Raw genomic sequence first — 25913 nt, forward strand, 5'->3', positions numbered from 1 at the left:
AACTGGCAACACTATAAACAACATATATAAAAGGTCCAAATTGAGATTTCTGAAACATTGCTACGCCCTCCTTTCTAAACATATAGTGATCTTCCCTTTCAACTTGTGTGATCTGTTTAATGTGCCATCTGTAAACTCAGATAATACAGCTGGATTCATCTTGTTTGCTTTATTATTACCAAGCAACAGAAGATGGATTGTAAGGAAAAAAATGCAAGAGTTTTATGGGCTTTTTGTCTGTGTTTTCCCCTCCCTCAAAGGATTTAGACTTCTCATTCATCATCCACAGTTATTTTCATATTAATATTATATGGTCATGATTTTGAAATTACTGTTTAATGAATTTTCCTTTTGTATTTGGCAATCTCTGTGAGTAATATCTTACAGTTCATCTTTCAAAAAGAAAGTGGTACAATTTTTCCTTATTAAAAAAGAATAAAAACTATAAATTTAATCAGTAGTACATGGGTGAATCTATTCTTCCTTGTCCCTCTCAAAGACAAAACTGTTTTTGATTGAATCAACACTGGTTATAATCATCGTGGTATGTCATAAGCTGTGAAGTCCCAGCTCTTGGAAGGGTACCACTATTATCCTCTCCTATTGTGAGCTTCAGCTGTACTTTAAATTGGCCTTCATATTCTGAATTTTATTTACATGCGATTCTAAGGAATAATTGTTAGTATCAACAACCTTCTCTCTCCATATTGTGCATATGCACACTCAAGTTTGATTTTAACTTTAGTCAGAGTGGTACATAACCTATGGTTTGGGAAACTCTTTCTTCCCAAAATAATTCCTGTATAAATGCTTTCACCATTTACAGATGGGGGGGGGGGAATATTATTACCCTCTGCAAAATATATATATATTTTTAAAATGGCAAATAGTGGGAGAAGAAAGGGCTTCTGCCAAGTTTCTATTGCCTTCATAAATGAGTTTATTATGAGCAGAGAATGAGAGCTCTCAGATTTTAGTGCAGTGGATAGGAAACAGGATGAGGGGGAATATCTGGTAAGACACACCTTGCCTGTTTCATGATTTTGTCTATGGCAGCTCCTATATATAAATCCCTAAGAGGAAAGAAAAAAATGGACAGCCTGCAATCCACTGAAAATAGCAACTAACATGATAGATTCTATTTCAGTATTATTTATTAGGCTGTACATCTCTGTACAAAAATGAAATATAGGAATAAGGGAAGCTGATTTTGTGCTTCAGAGGAAAATAATGGAATAATGGGGCAAGTTAATGTCATACTTTTTTTTTTTTAAGGCAATTAGAATTAAGTGATTTGTCCAGAGTCACATGACTAGTGAGGTCTGAGGAGAATTTCAGGTCCTCTTGACTCCAGGGCTGGTGCTCCATCCATTATACCACCTAGCTGCCCCAAGTTGATGCCATTTAAAGCAATGGTGTCAACATCAAGTAGAAATGGAAGCCATTAAACTATATTCACTTCCCCCTCCCCAAGATAGCAAGCAATTTGATACAGGTTAAATATGTGCAATTTAAAAAAAAAATCAATATTTGTCATGTTGTGCAAAAAAAAATCAAATCAAAAGGGAAAAAAATCATGAAAAAGAAACAAGCAAACAAACAACAAGGGCTGCATACTGATTTAGAGAACCACAAATTGCCATTATCTATGGTTTATTGTATTTTTATTTTGTTAAATATTTCCCAATCACATTTTAATCTCATTTGGGCCACACTCCTGCATATATATTTGACACCTCTGATATCAAGCACAACTTAGAAGGAAAAGATCTGGTTTGAGTCCCAGCTTTACAGTATAGGACAAGTTATTCTACCTTCCCCAAACCTCAGTTTCCTCATCTGTAAAAGGGGAATAACAATACTCATGCTAACTCACATAAATAACATAACCTGCTATAAGGATGATGATGATTATGTTGATGACAAGTAGCACTTACACACTGCTCTAAAATTTGCAAAAGTTTTACAAATATTACTTCATTTTATCCTCGAAAAAACCCAAGGCTGTTATTCCCATTTTACAGATAAAGAAAGTGAAGCAGAAAGGTTAAATGATTTGTCCAAGGTGACAGCTAGTAAATGAATAAAGTAGGTTTTGAATTTGGGTCTTTCTCATTCCAAATCTAACTCTATACACTATATAAACTAGCTGCCTCTAGATAATATGTGCCTTTTAAAAGCATAAATTGTTATGTAAATGCAAGCTATTATTATTGTTGTTATTAATGGCATACCAGTGATAAACTATTGACAGAATATTGGTCAGGCTCTGAAAAGATTTTTCATCGGATAATTCTAGGAGGTTAAAAAAAAAGAAATAATGTCTATCAGGGGCCAAGATTTTAATGCCTCTTCTTAATAGAGAGATATTGATACCAGGAGCCATACTTTCTAGAAGGGTTCAGACAACAGATCTGTAGTTGGGGCTCTATCTGTTCTGTTATATTCTGGCGCCATGAATATCCTTCAATAATTCTGAGTTTCAATTGCTTCAGAAAAATTTAACTTGATACTCTTTACAAGAAATGGCATAAATGGAAGGGGACATCCCTCAAATTGTTTTGAATGGGGAAGTCATCCAAAGAGTCAGAGCATCAAATATGGGCCATTTCAGGTACATTAACTGTCTTCTGTTATAAATTTGTAATGTTAATTTGGAGTTGGGGCTCATATCCCTTCTTCATTCAACTATGAATTTATTAGCAGAAAGAGTTCTGAAGTGAAACTTTGAACATATAGATCTAATTTTGAAAAGCAGCTTTTATAGACAACAGTTGGAAACATCCTTAAGAGCAGAACAATTACAAAATCAATGAGACTTACAGGCTTTTTACTGTCACTGTTGGTTATATTTTAATTCTGTTCTATTCCCAAGCTCTGAGAATGTCCATATGGCCACAAGCAACCCATTTTACTTTACCAAACACTAAAAAATCCTCTCTTCTTTTTTTTCAGGTAAAGAAGCAGAGTCCCTGAGAAGTTACTTTTTCATAGTCATAGATAAGCATCTTCCCTATTTGGCCAAGGAAATTTGAGACTCAGAGAGGTAGAAGAACTTGTGCAAAGTCACACCTTGGACAATAGAGATTATAAGCTTTATTTCAGCATTTCCAATTTCCTGCTAGATATCGCCACACAGACATCTTCAACTCAATACATCAAAAACCATAACTCATCATCTTTCCCTCCAAATCCATCCTAACTTCGTTACTTCTATACAAGCCCACTATCCTTCCAAAATGACTCAGGTTCACAATCCAGAGTCGTCCTTGATTCTTTTTTCTTCTCATCCCCCATATTGTTTCTACCCCAACTCTTTCCAAGCTTCCCCATGCTTTCAACTTTCACCCTTGTTCAGATTTTTATTATAACTTCTTGCTTGTGACATTTAAAAATCCTACTAGCTGGTCTATGTACCTCAAATCTCTTCCTCATCTAATCCATCCTTTGCGTGCCTGCCTATGTGATTTTCCTAAAGCACATGTCTTATTGTGTCAAATTCCTGCTCAGAAAATTACAAAGGCTCCCAAGTGTTAATGGGATCAAAGTCGAATCCCCCTCCCAATTAGTTTCCAAGCCATGTTTCTAAGTATATACAATATACCCTTTAGGCTATGGTAGAGACAAATTGGCCATTTTGGTGTACCATTTCTCACAATTCAATTCTAGATATCACTCAGCATTTTGTATATTTTAAAACTGTATTTTTACATATACATACTAAGATAACTATGGTGCTGTCTATAAGTCTATAAGACTTGGGTCTCCACAAATATCATTTAACAGAGTTGATGATACTTTTCACTTACAAGAAAATTAAATTAAATCTGAACATGCAACAGCCTGCATTCTATTACTGATCCCATCAATCTTGTGATTTCATTTTTAAGTTACATTATTCCTTGGTAGTTGTCTTTTTTCCTTTTCATCATGTTATACAGTTATAGTCACTGCTCTGGGCTGCTATGCCCTTGTCAATTCAAGTCCCCCAAAAAGCATAGTTGTATAAATGCATCTCATTTAGAAGGATTAGAGAGGATGGGAAAGATAACCCATAATAACAAAGCTCAATATATAATAAATACAAACTTGTAAAACAGAAAAGCTAGGGAATAATTATTCACTCATCAAAAGGTTTCAACATAGATTTTCTCTGAAAAGATGGTTCCCTGAAGGCATTTACAATATGTTACTTGATTTGGGAAAAAATTTAATTTGTACAGTTTTTTTTAAGAATCACATCTACTGCATAAAGCAAGGTATATCTATATTTGGTATTATTTAAGAAGGAAAATGTTTTTCCTAAAGATTATCAGAAAATGCTGATGTGTGAGTTTTTTTTTTTATTTGCTACAAACCAGATATCTATATACTTATGGAGAAGACAACATATAATAACATCTTTCACCTCCTATTTCACCATCCTAAATATAATAAATTCCAGGAATTGTAAGTATCTGGAAATAACTGCTATAAATCAGAATTAATGTGTATGGACCTTTAAAGCAACTAGAATAGATGATGACACAATGCTCATGTCTTTCTTATAGCACAGTTTCTTGAGACTTGACTCAGCATCTACTTATTTTACACACCATTCTATCAAGCTTAATGGTGTTGGTTTCCTATTCTATCATTTATTAAAAGCAGCAAATTAGATGAAGAAAGTGGCTACTTGAGTCATGTGTACCAAATAGCATTGAAAATATAGCTGATTTGAGTTTCAGAAAAAAATCTAAAAATATTTTTTAAAAAGACACAAGATGCCATTTAGTGTAGAAACAACCAGTCTTACTTGTGTCAATGGCCCTTGAGGGAATAGCTGTATTACATAGTAGCAAAATAATTGACATTCATAATGTTAACCTTGAGACTCAAGAAAAGGTTACATTGGATTTCATACACATTGTTTAAGAAGTCACAGGAGCACATAATATACATTGGAAAGAATTCCATCAGAAATGGTTAAAATTAAGAAAAAATTGTGCTTAAGATAACCTTCAGTTACCTGGAAAACCCATTTGTTTGAAATTTACATTCCTCAATGATGCTGAATAAGTGAAGAACTAATATACTTTGCTTCTTTACTTTTCTTCTAAATCCTATTTGTTAAGGTCAGTGCATTAGAAATTGTAATGCTACTGGCTTGTAAAATTTCTCATACCAAACTTCCCATTTTCAAAGTCACCGACGAGAGTAAAGAGAACATTAAATCTCTTTCTATCAAGCAGCCCGTACTTTAGTGTACAGAAAAGATTCAAACTAAATGACATTTGGCAGTTAAAGATATTATTAGGCTAAGAACTGGGTTTCTGGTGAATTGCAACTTCTTTTTTTTTATTTTTCTTCCCTTGGGCAAATAAGCTCTTGATCAGGTCCTTTGGCCTGAGTTTGCTCAGAGCAAGTGCTAGAGTGACCACTTCCCAGCCAAAAATCACACTTTGGAACTAGAGGGACTCTTTGATATTTAGTCCAATCTTTTCACTTTGTAGACGAGGGAATCCAGAGCAAGAGATTAAGTGGCTTATTTAAGATTAAACATTCTATGAAAGAGTCAAGAATAGAATTCGAATTTCATGACTAGAATCTAGTATGTTCTTTCACTCACATCAAATTGCTTCTAAGCCAATGAAATTTTAGATTCCAATTATCTTCTTCAACATTAAAAAAAAAAACACCTTTCTCCAATTATAAGTAGAAAATACATTTTTACAATTCACATAACTTACCTCATTACTCTGAGGTTGTGAAAACACAATAGGTTGGCCTGAATCTGATGTCTCTCTAATATTAAGATGCAATGGAATGTCACCTGGGGGAGGGAAAAAAGTCATTGCATATTAATAAATACACTAAAAAGGTTCATATATGCATTTCTTTATTTGAGTTTTTAAAAGAAATAAGCCCTAAAGCTACTTGAATTCAAGTCATCTTAGGTTCAGACTATCTTCTGAATTGCTTAATCTGTGAAAGGCATTTAAAATGAAAATTGGAGCCAAAGTTTTCCATTGGAGGGTAGGTTTAGCAATTGTGCATGTAAGAATGAAGGCTCTTTGGCAGCCAATCCTAACAAGATAAGGTTTTTGCTTTCTTTCTTGTTGGAGGTCTTCCAAGTCATCTGTATGTCACTTCTGCTTATATAAAACTATAGACATGCTTGCTAAGTAAAAATTGAAAATTTCTTAAAGTTACTACCAAAAGGTTAAGAAAAAAATAGAATAAAATTATTTCATTGTTACAGTAGATAGTCAATAGACTCCTTGAGAAAGAAGAGGACACCTATTCTCTATTTTCCATTGGGCCTCTGTAGGCATTGTCAACCAATAAAAATTTATTAAGTACTTACCCCAAGCCTGATGTCAAGAGGACCTGAGTTCAAATCCAACCTCAGACCCTTAAAAGGTATGGGCAAATCATTTGATCTGTATCTACCTCACTTTCTTATCTATAAAATGGGGACATACTGGAGAAGGAAATGTCAAACCATTCCAATGTCTTTGTGAAGAGTTGGAAATAACTGAACAACAATAAAGTATTTAATATATACCAGACCCTATGCTAAATGATAGGGGTACAAGAAAGGCAAAAGCCAATATCAGCTTTCAAGGAGCTCACAACTTGCAAGAAGCTATGAACAAAATATAAACAGAACAAACAGAAAACAGTCAACAGAGGAAAGATACTAGCATTTTCGGGGTTGGAATGAGATCAGCTTCCCAAGTCTGATGCCGCCATGTACTAGATGTATGTATTAATCCCTTTGGGTTTCAGTTTTCTCATTGATGAAATGAGGGACTTTGAACTGAAGATCTCCATGGTCCCTTTTAACTCTGACATTTATGGTCCGACTACAGCCTTCTTTGCAATGAAAAGTGAAACAAGCCAAAAGGCTGAAAGTATGCTACAGTAAATAAGAGCATGGACAGAAATCAGCACTGACTAACCAGGGCATTTGGACTTTAATAATTCTGAATCTATGAAAAGGTTATTGAAACTATCTAATAAACTCAACTAAACCACTAACAAATATTTATTAAACATCTATGACGTGTTTAGCACTGTGCTAGGCGGTGTAAGTTATTACATCGTAAGGCAGTGTAACTTATATTACATGGCCCTGTGACTACAATCAGAGGATTAACCACTCCACTCTTGATTTGTAAAACTTTATCAGAATGCTCCCTCTATTACCCTCCTTCCACCATAATCCTGGCAAAATTATCAGACACCAATAGAATATAGCTGAAGTCACCCAAACACTTAGCAAGTTCAAATATATTTATAAACAACTTAACCTTATAATACATTCTGAAAGGTGGTGTTGACCTAAGCCATTAGTAAAAATAATACATGCAAAAATAAATCTAATGGGATGGGGTTTTTTAAGCCTAGGAATACTAATCCCAATGGAAAGAATATAGAAGTACAAACCTCCATTTATGAAAATGAATTATTTCACTCAAGTACACAATCCTATAATGATCTCTCTGCATTTCATTGATTCCAGGGTCCTGTCTATGTTATCTAAATGCATAATAATTCCATCTATTCTAAAATATAACCCATCAGCTAAAAATGAAAAAAGTTCTGAATAAAAAAAAGAAATTCTTACTCTCAGAATTGTTTAATCTGTGTATCAAGTGGTAGACTAAAACATTTGCTGAAATGATTTTCTTAATGAGTCTCATTTAATCAAGGATAGATCAAAGTATAGGAAGACTTCAGAAAAAGAAAATTTAAAAAATTTTATAGGCCTTTGATAACTCAACATACCCTCATAACTTTGTCACCTTTTTTTTTTTAAACAAATTTCAGGAATAAATAAAAATGAACTGGACACCTTAATTATCTAGGAATGGCTAGTGAAAAAAAGTGATATGTGAATGTTACAGAATATTATTGTGATATATATTAAATTGATCATGATAACAACAAACCGCCCTGTTTGTTCACTCTCGTTGGTCTATGTATTTTTAATGTTTCATTTATATTTTCCCTTCTTTTCTTTTTTTATCACTGTTACCATTCATATATTTTCCTCAACATCAACCCATACCCCTCCCCAAATCCCTCCCTTATGACAAAAATCTATAGTCAAGCAAAACAGATTCAGTGAAAGACCGTGCTTGAAAATACTTGCTTCATTCTGAACTACAAGTGTTTTCTGCAAATATCCCTAGTGATCAAAAAAAGGGGGGGGGAGGGAGAAGGAAAACAAAGCTGCTATAAATATCTTTGAACATTGGGTCCTTTCTCTTTTTTCTTTGATTTCTTTGGGTGTATAGGTATAGGCCTACTAGTACTATCATTGATTCAATGAATGTGCAGTATAGTGAACTTTTAAATATAGTTCCAAATTCTTTTCCAGAATGGTTGGATCCATTCATAGTTTTGTCAGTAGTGAGTTAGCATGGCTGTTCTCTTCCAGTCCCTTTAACATTTAAAGTTTTCTTTCTTTCTTTCTTTCTTTCTTTCTTTCTTTCTTTCTTTCTTTCTTTCTTTCTTTCTTTCTTTCTTTCTTTCTTTCTTTCTTTCTTTCTTTCTTTCTTTCTTTCTTTCTTTCTTTCTTTCTCTTTTTGTCATATCTAACAATCTGAGAGATAATAGGTGAAACCTCAGAGTTGTTTTCATTTGGATTCTATTACTAGCAAATTAGAGAATTTTTTCATATAGTTATTGATAAATTACATTTCTTCTGGTATGTGTGTGCATGTGTAGGTATATAAATATATATGTATGTTTGTATCAACAGATGTTTATCAGAGCAATATACTACAAATGTTTTCCTTGTTACCTACTTGCCTTATAATTCTAACTGTAATGATTTTGTTTGTGCAAAGGCTTTTCAGTTCCATAAGCAAAACTGATTTTATTTTTTATGACTATTTTTTTACTACTAAATTAAGAACTTCCTCTATCCATAGTTATGAAAGATATTTATTTTGATCCTCTTTTAATTTGCTTATGATTTTTATGTTTAGGTTATATATTAATTTGGAACTTATTATAGTACATAGTATGAAATATTGGTTTAAATTTAATTTCTTTTTTTTTTTCCCTGAGGCTGGGGTTAAGTGACTTGCCCAGGGTCACACAGCCAGGAAATGTTAAGTGTCTGAGACCAGATTTGAACTCGGGCCCTCCTGAATTCAGGGCTGGTGCTCTATCCACTGCACCACCTAGCTGCCCCCTAAATTTAATGTCTGCTATGCTTCCCCTCCCTCCCCAATTTTCATAGCTTGTTTTTGTCAGTTAAGGAGTCCTTATTTCAAGAGTTGATGTCCTTGGATTTACTGGAAAACTATGATACTAAAGTCAGTTGGTTTGGGTCTTATTTACCTATTCTTTGCCACTGATCAAATTTTATAATTTTTAAAATCAATTTTTAAAACCAAATAGTTTTTATGATTGCTTCTTTGTAGATCTGTAGTTTGAGATCTGGTAATGCCAAGTCTCTTATATTCCTAATTCATTTTTTCATGATTTCCCTGAGATTCTTGATCTTTTGTTTTTCCTAATGGATTTTATTATTAAATTCTATTCCTCTAAAACTCTCTTTTAGCAGTTTGATTGGCATGACATTGAATCTATACTGTAATTTAGGTAGTATTGTCATTTTTATTATATTTATAGTCAATGGTAAGCAATTAATTCCTCTGTTACTTTTTTTTGTAAAAACTGCTTTGTAATTTATTCATAATTCTTGTATGTTAATTCCTCTATAATTATTTAAATGTTCCTTTATTTTTGTAAAGAATGTTTTGTAATTATAGTCATAATCCTTGTGTGTATATTAATAGTTAGAATCTCAAATGTTTTATAAATTCTACAATTATTTTCAATAGAAATTCTTTTTCTAATTTCTTTCTGTTGAGTTTTATTAATAACATAAAAAAGACTGATGATTTTTGTGGATTTATTCTGTATCCTGCTGTTTTACTGAAGTTTTTTTTTTAATTAAATTTAGTTGATTCTCTACAGTTAAGTAAGTTATCACACCAGTTGCAGAACTATAAATGAGTTTATTCCTTCTTTGTGTTTATTCCTTTATTTTTTTCTTGTCATTAATATTGCTATCATTTCTAAAACCATATCAAATAATAATAATGACAACAGACCTTGCTTCAACCGTGATCTCTCTAGAAAGTGTTGGTTGTATGTATAATTTACAGGGATAGCTCTTATACAGTGTAACATTAGTATGTTACATGAAAAATCCTTCTATACTATCCAGGGCTTTTCACATGGAAAGATGTTAAATTTTCTAAAAAAACTTTTTTTCTGTTATTGAAATAATCATGATTTTTGGTGTTTTTAAAACATTAAGATGATCTGTTAAGTTTATAGTTTAACTTACATTGAATCAATCTCATATTCATAGTAAAAGCTGACAGAAATAATGGTCAGAGTATGAGGTTGATTTAATATGCTGCTGTAACCTATTTGCTAATAACTTCTTTGGTTATTTTCTCAATAATATTCATTATTATCCCTCCCTGGTCTAGGAATCTGAATCATATTTGTATCAGAGAAGAAGTTTGGTAGGATGCCATATTTCCTTAAATTTGAAAATAACATACAAAATAACAAATACAACTAATTGTTCTTTAAATGTTTGGTTCAATTCACTTATAAATTGGTCTGGTCCAGTTCCTCCCCACCTTCCCCTTGGGGAGGCTTGTTTGATTTTTTTTTTCTGAGATTAGATTATCTAAATTCTGTATTTCTTATTATTATAATGTGAGTTTTTCATGTTTCTATAATAATTCTTCTATGTCATTTAAGTTATCAGAATTTGGAGGACATGTATTTAGAAACAATAATTTCCAATATTTTCCTTTATTTCCTCTTCATCTATTTTGAATTTTCCTTTTACATCTTTTATTTTGGCAATTTGATCCCTTGTTTCATTAAATTAACAAATGGTATGTCCATTTTGCTAATCTTCAAAAAAAATTTCTCCATTACAGATAATGCAAAATGTTGATTTTAGATATATATCATTCACCATATTTAGGAAAGATCCATTTATGTTTATACTTTTAAATGTTTTTTTAAAACATAAATGGGCATTGCATTTAGTTAAAAGCATTTTTATCTGTTTTAAAACTTTTTATTGCTTTTGTAAGAAAGATGGCCTATTATGTTTATAGTTTTCTTAATATAGAGTCATCTCAGCATTTCTAATATAAATTCAACCTGGTACAGTGTATAGTTTTGTTTTGTTTTTTTAAATTTTGCTGTAGCTTCTTTTCTATTATTTTATTCAGTATTTTTAAAAAATCAGTATCTATACTATGTCCAAAGGGCTATTAAACTGTCTTACCCTTTGATCCAGCAGTACTTCTACTGGGTCTATATCCCAAGGAGATCATAAAAAAGGGAAGGGGCCTCACATGTGCAAAAATGTTTGTAGCAGCTCTTTTTGTAATGGCAAGAAACTGGAAATTGAAGGAGACCCATCAGTGGGGAATGGCTGAATAAGTGTGATATATGAATGTTAGAGAATATTATTGTTCTATAAGAAATGATTAGCAGGCTGATTTTGGAAAATCCTGGAAAGACTTAAATGAACTGATGTGAAGTGAACAGAACAAAGAGAACATTCTACATAGCAACAAGATTATGTGATGAATGTGGCTCTTTTCAACAGAGAGATGATTCAAGGTATTTCCAATAGCCTTGTGATGATATATATCTTTGTTGTTTTTTGTTCACTTTTTTTTTTTCTTTTCCTTTTTGATCTGATTTTTCCTGTGCAGCATAATGAATATAGAAATATATTTAGAAGAACTACACGTGTTTAACCTATACTGGATTGCTTGCTCTGTAGGAGAGGGAAGAAGGAAGGAAGGAGGGAGAAAAATCTGGAACACAAAATTTTGCAAAGGTGAATATTGAAAACTACTTTTGCATGTATTTGAAAAAAACAAAAAAGCTATCAAAATATTTTTAAAAATCAATATCCACACTTTTTCAAAGCCTACATTATTTTTTTTTTAAATTCACACCTGTTATTTCATTAGTATGAGGAACCCCCAGTTAGGAAAAAGCTAGGTTGCATAATGGATAGAACATTGGGCTGGAGTCAGAAAAACTCATCTTTCTGAGTTCAAATCTGGCCTTAGTCATTTACTAGTTATATGACCCTGGGCAAGTCACTTAAATCCATTTGCTTCAATTTAGTTACTTGTAAAATAAGCTGGAGAAGGAAATGGCAAATCACAATCTTTGCCAAGAAACATTGCCAGACACCATTGAACAACAAGAGTGAGAAAACTCTTGTACTATTGTAAATTGGTGTCTAATTGACTGGAGCACTATGAGTTAAGTAATTTGCCCCAGGGTAACAGTATATATTAAACTTGAACCTAGGTATTACTTTTTCTGAGTACAGTTTTAAAATCTATCCTGCCTTTCTTTATCTCTGAATATATACAATAACAGTGCTAAAATCAGAAAGTGGGTAAAGTCTTCTGAAAAATTAAATTCCAATCCTAAAGGGTATAAAGCAGAACTATGTTATAGTCCCATTTAAAAAAAACATTTTAATAACTTGGTCCAGCTTTTAGATGAATTGGATATAACTTCCAGCTATAGCAAATAGCAAATGACTTTATTATCTCTGAGTGAGAGCAGATTTACAAAAGCAGTTAGCTGAACCTTTTGGCTATCCATTGTCAGAAAGAACAGCTTAGCATTAATTATATAAAAATAAAATTTTCATATCTGGTAGATATTCTTTAGCATTTAAATGGACAACAGGAAATAATTCCCTCCAACAAGTCTATTCATCCAGTTACTTGGGGTTGAATTTTATGGCTAACTAATTATATTGGGCTCAGCAGGATACTCAACATCAACCACACAGGGTACATACTGAAGTTATTTTATAGCTAAGTTGGCCAAGTGTTCTTAGAAGTTTTCAACCCCAAACTGTCTCTACTTGATGAAATCCCTCCCTTTCTACAAGACCTAACTGAACAGATACCAACCAGCTACCTTCTTTTGACTTCTACAACTAAAAGTTGTTAGGTTCTTACTAGGTAGTAAGTTGTACTTGGCAATTCTCTAGCTCAGAATTCACACCTATAAAAGGAGTTTATACCTTTAGTCTTCTGAAAGGAGTTTACACCTTTGGAATACCCACAAACCCATTCTCTGGGAGGATAAAAAGAGGCAACATTGAGTCTGAACAGCAGTCTGGATATAGTCAAAGAGAAGATGTCCCGTGGATTCACAAATCCAGCAATCCCACACTTTTGGAGGGGAAGGCTCCAGAAGCCTCCCAAGAAACCTGTTCACAGAGGAAAAGATTATACAGAAAAGAAACCTCCTCCCAGAGAAGGAGTATAATTGAGAGACGACAGGACATTACATTTGGCGCCCAACATGGGGCCAGGACTTTTGCTTATCCTGACTCTGACTGATTCTGAGCCCTTCAGAGGGAGTTAGCCTGGACATTACAAAAAGTAATCTCTCTCCTCACATTTTTCATGTACTTTGACTAGAACCCTTTACTTATATCACTTTCTGCTTTGTAATATAGCTATTTGTGGGTATTCCTCCTTGAAAAGAATGTAATCCAATTAAAGGTAGAGGGACTATACTTAAATTGTGTATTCCTACATCCTAACACAGTATTCTGTACACAACAGCTATCTAGTAAATATCTTTTTCACCTAAACATAAGAAAACACTAGTCCTTTCATGATTAACTCTGGTGAAAGAAAGTAAGTTTGGCAGCTAAACTTTCATAATTCAGTCTCCGCTTTGACTTCTTCATGTCTAGTTCTTAGAATACTTTGGCTCCTTCTTTACTAAAAACAAAGAAGATCAATACATCAGGAAGAGAATTCAAACATGGATTAACTTTAGTTCATTAATTGCCAAAGATTTGCTTAAGACAGCTGATATTTGAGCAAAATAGCCCTCAAGATATGTTAATTATTAGGCTTTCTAAGTCTTATCTGTGTATTAAGAATGGAAGGGAGGAGACAGATTTAAGAGAGGTTTCAAAAAAATCCACAGAATTTTGTAACTAAATGGACATAGTACTGAATCAGAAGGGATTAAGGATGACTTGGGACTTAGGGCATAGAACTTAGAAAACAAGAAGGGTGATAGCACTATTAACAGAAATTGAAAAGTCAAGAGACATTGATTTAGGGAAAAACAAGACAGCTTCAGTTTTAGATATGTTGATTTTTTGGATGCTAGCAAGAAATTTTAATCAATGTTTCAAATACCACTTCAATATTTAATTGCCAGATGACAAAATGAATTATTAAGTATCTCATTGTTTTAATTAAATACTAACTCTATAGTGAATTCCTCATTCACTCCCATAGCTAAATATTCTCTGGACTGCCTAAAGATTCAGTTGGAAACTATCACACAGGAAAAACGGAAAAACATTCCTAAGTAAAGTCATTTAGAAATCCATTTTATAATGGATTTCTAATATCCCTACACACACACATACACACACACACTAAAATGCTTTGTATCTTTATAAGACACATTATATGGAGATAAAGTCTCTTCATTTGCACAATCAACAATAACATTTTAATAGAGTACAGAATAACAAGCTAATTTAAGGAAGACCCCCCACACACACACACCTTTTAGGGAGCAACACTTAAAAGTCAAGTGAACAAGCATTTATTTAGTGCATCCTATGTGCCAGTCACTATGATTCAGTAACAAGGATATAAATAAAGGTTAAAAAAATTAGATCTTGCTCTCAAGGAACTTATATTTTAATAAAGGAGACAACATACAAATACCTAAGAACAGTCAAGCTACATACAATATTAAGTGCATGGGGATCACTGAAGAAAATAAATGGGAGAGGAACTCTAAAAGGCCTGCTAAAGAAAGTGGGATTCATGTGGCGTCTTGAAAGAAACCAGGAAATCAGGTGTTAAGAGATATAGAGAAAAAGCATTCCAAGCATGGGGGAAAGACTGGTAGAGAAAATGCATGCAATTAGAAGATGGAGAATCCTTTGGGAGAAACAGTAAATGGACTGATGTGCTTGGATTACCAGGTGATGCAGTGGGTAGAGAACTTGATTTGAACTCAGGTTGAGATGAATTCTAATCTAGTCTCAGGCTCTTACTAGTTGGGGTGAGTCATTTAACCTCTGTTTACCTCAGTTTTCTCACCCATAAAATTGGGATAATAGTACCTCCCAAAAAAGGAAATAATATTTATAAAGTTATTTGCAAATCTTAAAATATTATATAAATAATGGCTATCATCATCATCAAGTGCAAGAAGAGTAAAATGGGAGATACATAGATTTCAGTAATCTCTAGGACATCATGAGGAAGCTTATCTTGAACCTAAAAAAAATCACTGTAGGATCACCACAGTGAAAGAAACCATTAAAAAAAAATCTCACCTTTATACTACAGTTTACCACATGCTTTACTTGGATTATATTCTTTTTTTTTCCCTTTATTTCCAACACATATTGATTTATGAATCATGTTGGAAGAGAAAAATCAGAGCAAAAGGGAAAAATATGGGAGAGAGTAAAAAAAACACACAGAAAAAGAAGTGAATATAGCATGTGTTGATTTACATTCAATCTCCATAGTTTTTTTTTTTTTTTTTTTTTCTGGATGCAGATGACATTTTCTTTCCAAACTCTATTGGGATTGCTTTGAATCACTGAGAAGAACCAAGTCTTTCATAGCTGATCATTGCACATTTGGATTATCACATAATTCAATATCATCATCATCACCTCTGTGCACCTTGGGACTCTGTAGCCTCATTTCTCCCTTGGTCATTTCTATCTTGGTGGAGCTTCTGTTCCACTATCCAAGCTGGACTTCCAGAGCCCATGTTAGAGAGGAGCTCTGCTCCAAACTGCCTGCTATCCTACCCCATGCCCTGCCTCACCTCTAGTTCTTCTTTTTAAACACTATGAAAAATATGACAAACTTGACACTGAGATTTTCTTGAATTTTTATTTTATTATTTTAAAATTTTTTTATTAATTTTTTTTATTTTTTAAACATTAAAAAAATTTTTTTTAAGTTATTTACTTGTATAGTTTTAACACCTGAAGTGAATTAGCTGAGTCAAATGCAAGTAATAGATCAAAGCAAAATTAAGTTTAGGAATTCTGAAAAATGTGTGAGATGAAAAAGGAGAAAAGGTTGTTCTCTCTGCCTGGTCATAGATGTCTTCAGCCCCAGGATATATCACTATAACAAATATGTAAAAAGTAGGGATAGACCAGGAGAATCTTTAGAAAGTTAGCTGCATCTTTGAAAAAGGAGAAGAGCAAAAAAATGAAGCAACTAAAGATAAGATATAAGATAGTTGAAGGAACAAGAAGAAAATTTTATGAAAATCAAAAGAAAGAAGAATATTATGTTTAATATATAAATAATATACCATAACATCTGACATAGAAATTAAGGTTTGCAATCCTCTTTATACACTTACCTCATTTGCTTCTTACAACAATCCTGTGAGGATCTCTCATCTATAAGTTATCTTTTCCACATCACAAGGGAGAGTTGTGTTAGAGGCATGGCACTCCATATGATATGTTTAAATTTTTTTGGACCTCCCTTCGTATCAGAAAAGAAGTCTGAATTTTTTCTTTGTTTTTCATGGGGTATTTACAATACCTTATTGTAAAATTTAGGTTAAGTACTTGGTCATAGATTATATCATACAGTATATACACACATAATTATGCATTTTTGAGGTTCTAAATTTTTTCTGTGTTGTCTGCTGACCTTTGTGTGCTGTCTATAGAATCGTCCACCAAATTCCCACTTAATTTCCTTATGCCAACCCATAATATATTGAAACCACAATGGGGAAAATTACAGTGTAGAAGGTATAACTGTACTGTTCATTACATCAGCATCCTTATACAGGCTCTCACTTCTATAGCCTGATCTATTGTAACAGACTCTCAGTCAATCTTCTTACCCTACACCCCACTCCAATCCATTTTTTACATTGACAGACTAATCTTTCTTATGCACAAATCTAGCTTTACCATTCCTCTTTTAAACCTTCAATTATTTCCTGTTCTCTGTTCAATTAGGTTTCAATTTCTTAGTCTGGCATTTAAAGTTCTTTAGGATCAGGCACTATCCTCTCAATCTTTCCAGCCTTATTTTACAGTAATCTAAGGCTCCAGCCACACTGGACTGTTCATCATTCCTTATAAATTTCCTAAACTCTTCTACCACAAACCCCCGTGCACATATCATTTCCTGTGCCTACAATGCTGCCATTCTTGAAATCCCACCCATTGGTATCATAATTGGAGAAGTTGATCTAAGAGACAGGAAGGCAGCATTTTTTGGAAAGATTCAGAAAGAAAGCATTAGCCTCTCTCATTCAGAAGTTATTTTTAGGTATCATCATCATCATCATCACCATAATGTTATTATTGAAAAAAAAACTAATATTATATAGCATTTTAAAATTTATAAATAAATCCCTTTACATATATTATCTAGTTTGAGCTTCACAACAATTTTGTGAGGTCCTATATCACCATTTTATAAATGAGGAATCTTTGGCTGAAAAATTAAATAACTTTCAGGCTGGGAGAACCAGAACCCCTGAGCTAGCAGGAGTAGAAATGAAGGATGAAAAGGGAAAACTGAGGGAATATAAGCAAGAAAATTAGAGAGATTTTTTTCATGAAAAATATCACTACACCATGTAGTTCTGAGTGTCTGCTTACTTGGTTAGCTGTCCTTGTATTTGTGCATCCTTGGGAAATTTTAAGCTGTGCTGTATTCATGGCAGTGCATTAAATGAACATTTAAGGACCATTGTGAGGTCAGACAGTCTATATATTCTCAGTCCACATATTAAAACTTTTTGCGTATGTTATAGACCCATCTGGCAGTTGGATGAAGCCTAAGGACCTCTTTTGGTGTAATGTTTTTAAAATGTACAAAATAAATGTATAGGATTACAAAGGAAACAATTTATATTGCTTCCACCCATCAAAATATTAAAACAACCAACAAAGTTCACAGACTGCAAGTAAAGAATTCATGCTTTTATCTCTAAGATGTACGTGTATAAGATCACAGGACCGTGACACTAAAAATGGGTAGGACTCTGGCAGTAATAGCAGCATAACAAACAGATTTTAACCTAAAAAGGTCTGATGAATGCAACACCAGCTGGTTGAACAGCTGCAAAAATGAGAGGGGGTGGCTGCTTGACTTGTGATGCAGTAGGAGCATCCTAGAGAGAAGATCACAGAATCTGCATCAAGTGACCTCATCTGCAGGGATGTGGTGGTTGCTTCCTGGTCCAAACCATTGTTCCTCACCCATGTTCCAAGATATCAGACACAAGTAAAAGCTTGTTCTAAGAGCTTATGCACAAGCCTATAAGAAAGGTAACTGGAAGGAGATTGAACCATGGATTAAGTGGTTACTCAAGGGAAAGTCAATATGAGGAGCTATCAACAGTTTAAGGCAAGGTTTCTTGTCTTTTGGGGGTCTCTATCACAAATGGGTTTTAGCTACTGTCAAATTGGTTCTCAGGAAGAGCAAGTAGTCTATAATAGTATATAAAACTAATCTGCTAAACAAAAGACATCTTGGTTTGAAAGGTTGCAGAGATCATCTATCCTGATAGTGCGAACCCAGATTTAAGCCCTTAGGCAGACAGGAAAGTCTTCCTATTGGGCAAATAAAGACTATCTAGAGGCTTTAGTTTCCTAAAGGGTAGCCATACCAGACCTTATGCATTTGGTAAAATTTTCAGTCACTGAGTAATAGCACTAATGCTATTAGTATCAATACCTTCTTCCCCCCTAACTAATCAGTTGGCAAATCTAAAAGTTCTCTTCTTACATTTCTCTCACTACTTTCCTTCTCTCTACTCACATAGCCACAGGTCTAGTCAAAGCCCTCATCATTTTTTGCCCAGGTTATAAAGAGCTTCTTAATTGTTCTTTAGCATCCTGACTCTCTTCTCTAAAACTTCATCAACACAGCTCCCAGAATTATCTTACTCAAAGCACAAGTCTGATCTTGTCATGCTGGGAAATGGAAGATATTTTTGTGCCTGTTCAGCATTCATTTTCAAAAAGGACCAATGACATCAGGAAGGTGGTGTTTTGACTTGCAAGTGAATTGGATTTAAATTTGGCAGGGCTGTGCAAAGTCTCATTGTGTCCTCCATAGTCATCTGAGTCCAGTGGCAAGACATGAGTCGGGATGACTAGAGATGACCCTGAATGCAATGGAGAGACCATGGCCTTTGTAAGCTATGGTCTGAGGCAACACTCATTCTGTGATTTGGTGATTTAAGGCTAGGTAAGAAATGCCTATTCAAAAAAAAAAAAAAATAAAAATCAATCTAAAAGGGAAAGGAAATATATTTAGGAAACAACTGTTAAATAACTCTAACTCTGAGCCAACAAAACTCAGTGACCAAGGCCAATTAGTGAGATTTGAGTTTAAGTAACTCCATTTGAATCCCAATAGGTTGTTTTTTGTTTGTTTGTTTATTTGTTTTATCAAAGCCTGGTTTTCCAGAGCTCTTTTCTAGAAGTCATAAATTGAAACTACATGGAATAAAGGAGTTAATTGTCCCAGTTGTTTTTTTTTTTTTTTCCCCCTGGGGGTGGGGAGAAGAGTGACAGAATAATTAAGAAAGAGAAAAAATTCTAGCTCCCAAACTCCAAGATATCAGAAAATGAGATTTTAGTTAGGACTTAAAGGAAGCCAGGGAAACCAAGATGTCTATACTTCTTAATGAGGGAGGAAAGCATGTTAGACATGGGGGACAGTCAGAAAAAATGCCCAGAACCCAGCAAAGAAGTGTCCTTTTTCATGGAACAGCAAGGCTAGGGTCATTGGTCAAAGAGTAAATGGCAAGGAATAAGGTATAAGTAGACTGGAAAGATAAGATGGAGCTAATCTATGAAAGGCTTTAAATATCAGATAAAAAATGTTGTATTTGATCCTTAGCGGTAATAGGGAGCCACTGAAGTTTATTAAATTGGGGGGGAGGAGGAGAGAAGGGCAGTAAGATGCACCAGTTGGCTATTGCAATAATCTAGACATGAGGAAATGAGGATCTGCATCAGAGTGAGGGCAACCTCAGAGAAGAAAAGAGGGTGTATTGGAGGGATATTTCAAAAGTAAAAGGTTTTTGGCAAAAGATATGCTATGGAGTGGGGGGTGGGGTGGCAATGAGTAAGTCAAGGATGGTACCCAAGTTGTGAGCTTGGGGGAATTGGGAGCTTGGTTTGCCCTCAGTAGTAATAGGAAAATTAGCAAGGAGAGAAGTTTTTTTGGGGGGCGGGGAAGATTATAATGAATTCAGTTTTAATGTTGAGTTTAAAATGTAATCTTACAATCTACCTCCAAATTACCTTTTCAATCTAGCTTTATATGACATCTCACAGACTCTGTGTGCCAGTCAAACTGGATTACTTGCTGCTCCCTAAAAAACTCAATATTTCATATGCCATGTTTCTGTACTTGTAAAAGCTGGAGTGTGAACCCTTTACATCTTTGCTTTTCAAAGTCCTTATTTTCCTTCAGGATTTAACTCTGGTATCCAGCCATCTGTGAAGTATTCCCTAATTTCTTCTATTTTTAATACTCCCTTTCTAACCCAAATTACCTTGTATTTACTTCTGCACATGTGTGTTCTACCCTGGAAGAATAAAAATTCCTTGAGGGAGTTTTCTGGTTTTTTGTTTTTTGTTTTTTTAATTTCTAGGTTGGCACCTAAAACAGAGCTCTCCACATAGGAGGCCATTTTCCAGATAAGGAAACTGAGGCTGAGACTGGTTTAGTGACAGAATGGGATCACACAGATGGTAAAAGTCTAAGGCACAATGTGAATCTCAGTCTCCCTGCTTCAAATCCTATGAAACTTAAACCTTAAAGAGAAGCTAAAGAATTATGCTCTGGAGCAGGGCTTCATAACTTATTTTTATGTCATGGAATCCTCTGGCAATCTGGTAAAAGCTATGGACCATTCTCAGAATCTTGTTTTTAAACACACAAAAGAAAATATATAGGATTACAAAGGAAATGAACAATAACAATGAAATATAATTATTGAAATGTTAGAAAAGCAAGTTGAAGGACTCTAGGTTAAGAACCATTTCTTTAAAGGAAGACCTTCCCTGAGTTCTTTAACAAGACTGATGAGGCAAGAAACCATTTCACTGTCGTGGCATTTTAAGGAATTACTCTGGCCCTATTGCTTGCTAGATGAGTCAACAAATCTTTCACAGAGAAACTGTTATAGTTGTAATGGTTCAGGAAGACCAACACTTGACTCGGATAGGAGCTCAGAGAGTGGTTTCTTCCAAACCTGGCTCACAAGAACCTGGCTTTAATATCCATCAATTTATAGTAGCAACTGGAGCCTTAAATCAGGATAATCTGAGAGAGGGGGGCCAACCAGGGTATTTCTTGCTAAGAAGCTGATACAAAGATAAAGATCTTGGTTGGCCCTTCTCTCAGATTACCTTGCAGGTTGAATTTTCTGTGTTCTCCCTATCCTGGTAGAGAAGCTTTGAGAAAGAAGTTTTAGAAGCTGGCAGTAAGTCCCTGAAGGTAAAGGGAAGCATAGGACTGGGCAGGCCCTTCTTGCTACAAGGCATCTATCAACAGTTTAAGGTGCCTTTGCCTCTCTTGCTTCTTGAGGAGCTGGCCACCACCACAAATGACAAAGATCATCACTGGAATCATCAAAATTAGGAAGTTCATGACAGACTTCTTCAAAGTAAACAGATAGTTACAGGTGTCCTTCGTCCTGGAAAGACCACAGTGACCAAGACTGAAATTTGACAAAAACTGGCCAAGATGTATAAGACAACTCCCAATGTCTTTTTGTCTTTGGTTTTAGAACCCATGACTTATGATTTCTTGACTATGCAAAGAAAATGAACCAAAATACCTTGTAAGGCATAGCCTGGATGAGAGGGAAAAAGGACAGTGGGAAAAAATGCAAGAGCAGAAAAAAGAGAGACAAGGAGGAATACTGCAAAGGCAAATGTCAGGCTGGCAAAATAAGGAATAAAAGGCATTATGAATGGTGATTATCTAAAAAGATAATGTGGATTCTTCTTCAAAACAGAAATAAGCTATGTAAAAAGGTTAAAAAAAAAAAAAAACCAAAACTGTTTAAGGCAAGATTTCCCATCCCAAGTGAGTTTCTTTTCTTTAGGAGAAGATAAGAATGACTTAGCTGCAAATATTTCTCCCCCAGGTCCTAGTGAAAATCATCTTGTGTTTACTGTGCAAACATTTTGTTTAATTATAGATATACCTGACATCTTTCCTGATGAATGTAAGTTTCCTGAGGAGAAAGACTATGTGCTTATTTTTTTTTTTGTCTCTGTATCATAAGTATCTAGCATAGAGTATGGCACATAATAGTTACTTAATATATGCTGACCTAACTTAATTGGCTGATCATAGAGCTGGTCTATCAGACTGGACAATTGCTGTAGAAAGGTAGGAAGGCGAGGGAGGAACAGGCTGGACTGTTTCTGGGAAAAATGAAATAAAATTTTAATAAGCCCAAATTTTTCTCTAAAATAAAAGTCTGAAGTATTTAATATCAGTATTCTTCTGACAGTGTTACAAGGTCACGAGTCATGGAACACAATAATCACTGAAGAATTATAGCTGAGAATCACCAAAAAGGTCAATGAAAAGAGACAACTTATGTGTGAGTAGGGTTCAATATTTAACAAGGCAAAACTGCTCAGGAGTTGAAAAGGATCTTACCAGGTTGATCTATTCATGCAGCAAGTGAGGGACAGCCAGTGGGCAGTCTTCCTGCTCCACTGACATGTACACCATGACAGGAGATTCAGTGGGAGACGCATTTAGGGTGAGCCCCTTCAGGAGGTTTATAAAGAACACAAACTAGAGTCATACAGGATAGGAAGGCATGGATGAGTTGCAGTTTGCATTATACTAATGAGGACACAGACCCATCTCAGCCTGAAGTAAATTGTGTATAGTGCTAAAGGAATCTTGCCTACTATACTATGCTGAAGTCTGAGTACACAAAGCATCTGAGGGCTGGACAATGACAACTAATTCACAAGCTCACAGCTTCGTGGGATCATAGATTTAGAGAAAGAAATTATACTTCATGGTCTGCATGTAACAGTCTTTTAATGTTGAACTAATTTGTACAGGCAGCATTTTTGCTTGATTTGGTATTTTTCTTTTTTTTTATATTTTTCAATATAAACTTCAAATGATCCTACACTCATGTCTACAAGAATTAAATAACTGAGCATTATTGTAACTACCTCAAGACTACATGAAGTCAAAGGAATGACTGGAACCATCTTTTTTTTTAAGTAAAAATTTTCATTTAATAGTATATATATCTATTTTAAGTAGATTTTTATTATCTAGAAAATCATATATTGCAATTTCAAAGCAATGAATGTTTTTATTTTGTGAGATAATGTGATAACATTTATAAAATACATGGCACAGTGCCTGGAGCATAGTAGGTGCTTAATAAATGTTTGCTCCCTCTCTTCTGTGAGGGAGTAACAAGTATTCTTGTCAAAAAGTCCTCTTTAAGGTTCAAGTTAATAGAATTAAGAACAATAACAACTATCCAACCAATGCAGCTGCATGGAAACATTATTCTGAGCTGCTTTAAAAAAAATTAACCAGTACTTTCTTTTGACTTTGATAGAACTTAACGTGAGCTGCTTTCAATATATTACTTTCTCTTTATACAACTGATGAAGTACATCATCAGTCTGAAGATTAGTAATTATAATAACAGCAACAATAACAACAACAACAACAACAAAAACTAAGTACAATTCCTATTCAAGAAAATGTAAGGAATGCAAGGAATTTTTATTAAGCGTGGTTTATTGTAATTCTTTTTGCTTTCATGCTGAGTTGAAGGGTTCTTTTGAAGCAGTCATATATTCTGCATGCTAAATATTTAATTTTTTTTCCTTTATAACTTTTGAAAAAGATTTTGCCCCATATTCTAAAACACCAGAATTGTTGCTCAAGGCCATTCTCAGGACATCCAAGTTGAGCAGAATGCCCACGGTGAGATAACAACCCTTTACCATGGTCACTTAGGTCAACGGTGTCAAACAGGTTGCCCACAATGCTCCTGAGTATGCCCCAAACCAGATTAAAATATAATTGGGAAATATTCAACAAAATAAATAAAAATACAATAAAGCATGGATAACAGTACATTTAAAAACTAAGCCAACCTTTGACCCATAGATAACTTTTTATTTATGGTTTAATGGCCCCCATTCTATTTGAGTTTGACACCACTAACAGTTTAGGAAAATCAAGCTATCACAGGTTTTCACGGTAGGTGGCAGATGCCTACCACTGAGACCAATGACAGTCTCAAATGTATACCAATGCTGAGATACCACAGACCCAATCATAGGGTCAGGAAAGGCTGTCTATTAGATCTAGCACATATATCCTTGTCAGTTAGTGCTCTTAAATTTTAAAGTATCATGAAAAGTAGGGCTTTACTGACAAAGAGTAACACTGGCAACAAAGCCTTTTCTTTATAAAAATCAGATGACAAATCACCCAGACTGCTATCACCTCCACCAGATACTGGTCTGGCTTTTAGTACAGGAAATAATGATGGTGGGCCAGGGACTCTTTAGGCCTGGAAAAGCATGTTCTGCAAAGTTTAAAAAGTTCAAAAGACAGAGTTTTGGAATAATTAATCATTTTATTAATAATACTAACATTTCATTAATAAAAATGATATTCTTAAATGCCAAAGATGAATCATGGCAATGGGCTCACAATTTACATGACATCAGATTGGTGAGTGTTCCTAAGGATGGCAATCAACTCTGGTTAATAATTAATAAGAAAGAATGAATATTGCAATGAGAGATGGATATAACTTTGATTATGTCATTTACTTCCAAATTACCGCCACTCTTTGGGAAATCTAGATAAAGAAGCAGAAGTCAATGGGCCTGGAGTTTCAACTTAAATTAAATTCTTTTTAAGGCTGGATGGGGTAGCAACAGAGATTGAGGACAATGCTAATCCTATCTATTATCATCAGTTCTGTCTTTAAAGAGGCTGAGTTTCAAAATGAGAACTTTAGAAAAAGCAGAAACTCTGAATCTCTCCAGATCATTGGTAATCAATAATTATTACTCTTAGTTCCTCAATGAAGGGGACCTTCTGGGGGCCCTTAATAGCTTTCTCATTCTTTGTACTAGCCCTGGTATAACTTATGCCCTTCAAAAAACTCTGCTAGAAATTATGTGATTTTTATATTAGACTTTGCATAAAACTTCTAATAGCAAAAAGGTAACACAGCATATACTATCTATTTAAAGAGCATTTCCTGCTAAATGTTGGAGAATGGGCAATGGAATTTGGAATTAGCTCCATAAATGGAGGGGAAGCATTCAGAAGACTAGAAACATGCTTGACACTCTCATGAAATAAAATGGCATACTTGTATGAAATATAAAAAGAGTTATGAATAATGAAGTGGGAGTACAAGTGATACACAATGTAGTCTTCTAAAAATGACAGATTTTCTTCAACAAAATAATGTTTATTTTGTTTAAAACAACAACAACAAAAATGTAGGCTTTGGCAGACACCACTAAGGATGACACAATACATTGTCATAATATAGCTGATAGCTGAATTTTTCTTAGATTTGTTTATTCAAATTCAAATTCAAATACACAGACTTTATTCTGTGACATTGCTAATATAAGCTAATAGTGTCCTTCTAATTATGTATTTACTTTTCCTCACAAATATGTGTCAGTCTCATGTTATTATGTAGATTTGGGTAATTGAACTTCTTAGGTTAGTTAAATGAAAGAACAGTTATAGAGTATAATTATTGAATGTAAT

General features: G+C 34.1%; 1 protein-coding gene across 1 annotated transcript in view; it reads right to left on the reverse strand.

Moving 5' to 3' along the window:
- The window catches only part of NUBPL (NUBP iron-sulfur cluster assembly factor, mitochondrial), a 313921-nt gene that overhangs the window by 6558 nt on the left and 281450 nt on the right, over nt 1-25913 (reverse strand). Inside the window, exon 10 of the mRNA XM_074289555.1 lies at nt 5730-5812. Within this exon, the coding sequence (XP_074145656.1) occupies nt 5730-5812 (83 nt within the window). The remainder of the gene's footprint in view (nt 1-5729; nt 5813-25913) is intronic.

The sequence above is a fragment of the Sminthopsis crassicaudata genome, chromosome 2 (genome assembly GCF_048593235.1).
Source record: "Sminthopsis crassicaudata isolate SCR6 chromosome 2, ASM4859323v1, whole genome shotgun sequence".
NCBI classification, from domain to species: domain Eukaryota; kingdom Metazoa; phylum Chordata; class Mammalia; order Dasyuromorphia; family Dasyuridae; genus Sminthopsis; species Sminthopsis crassicaudata.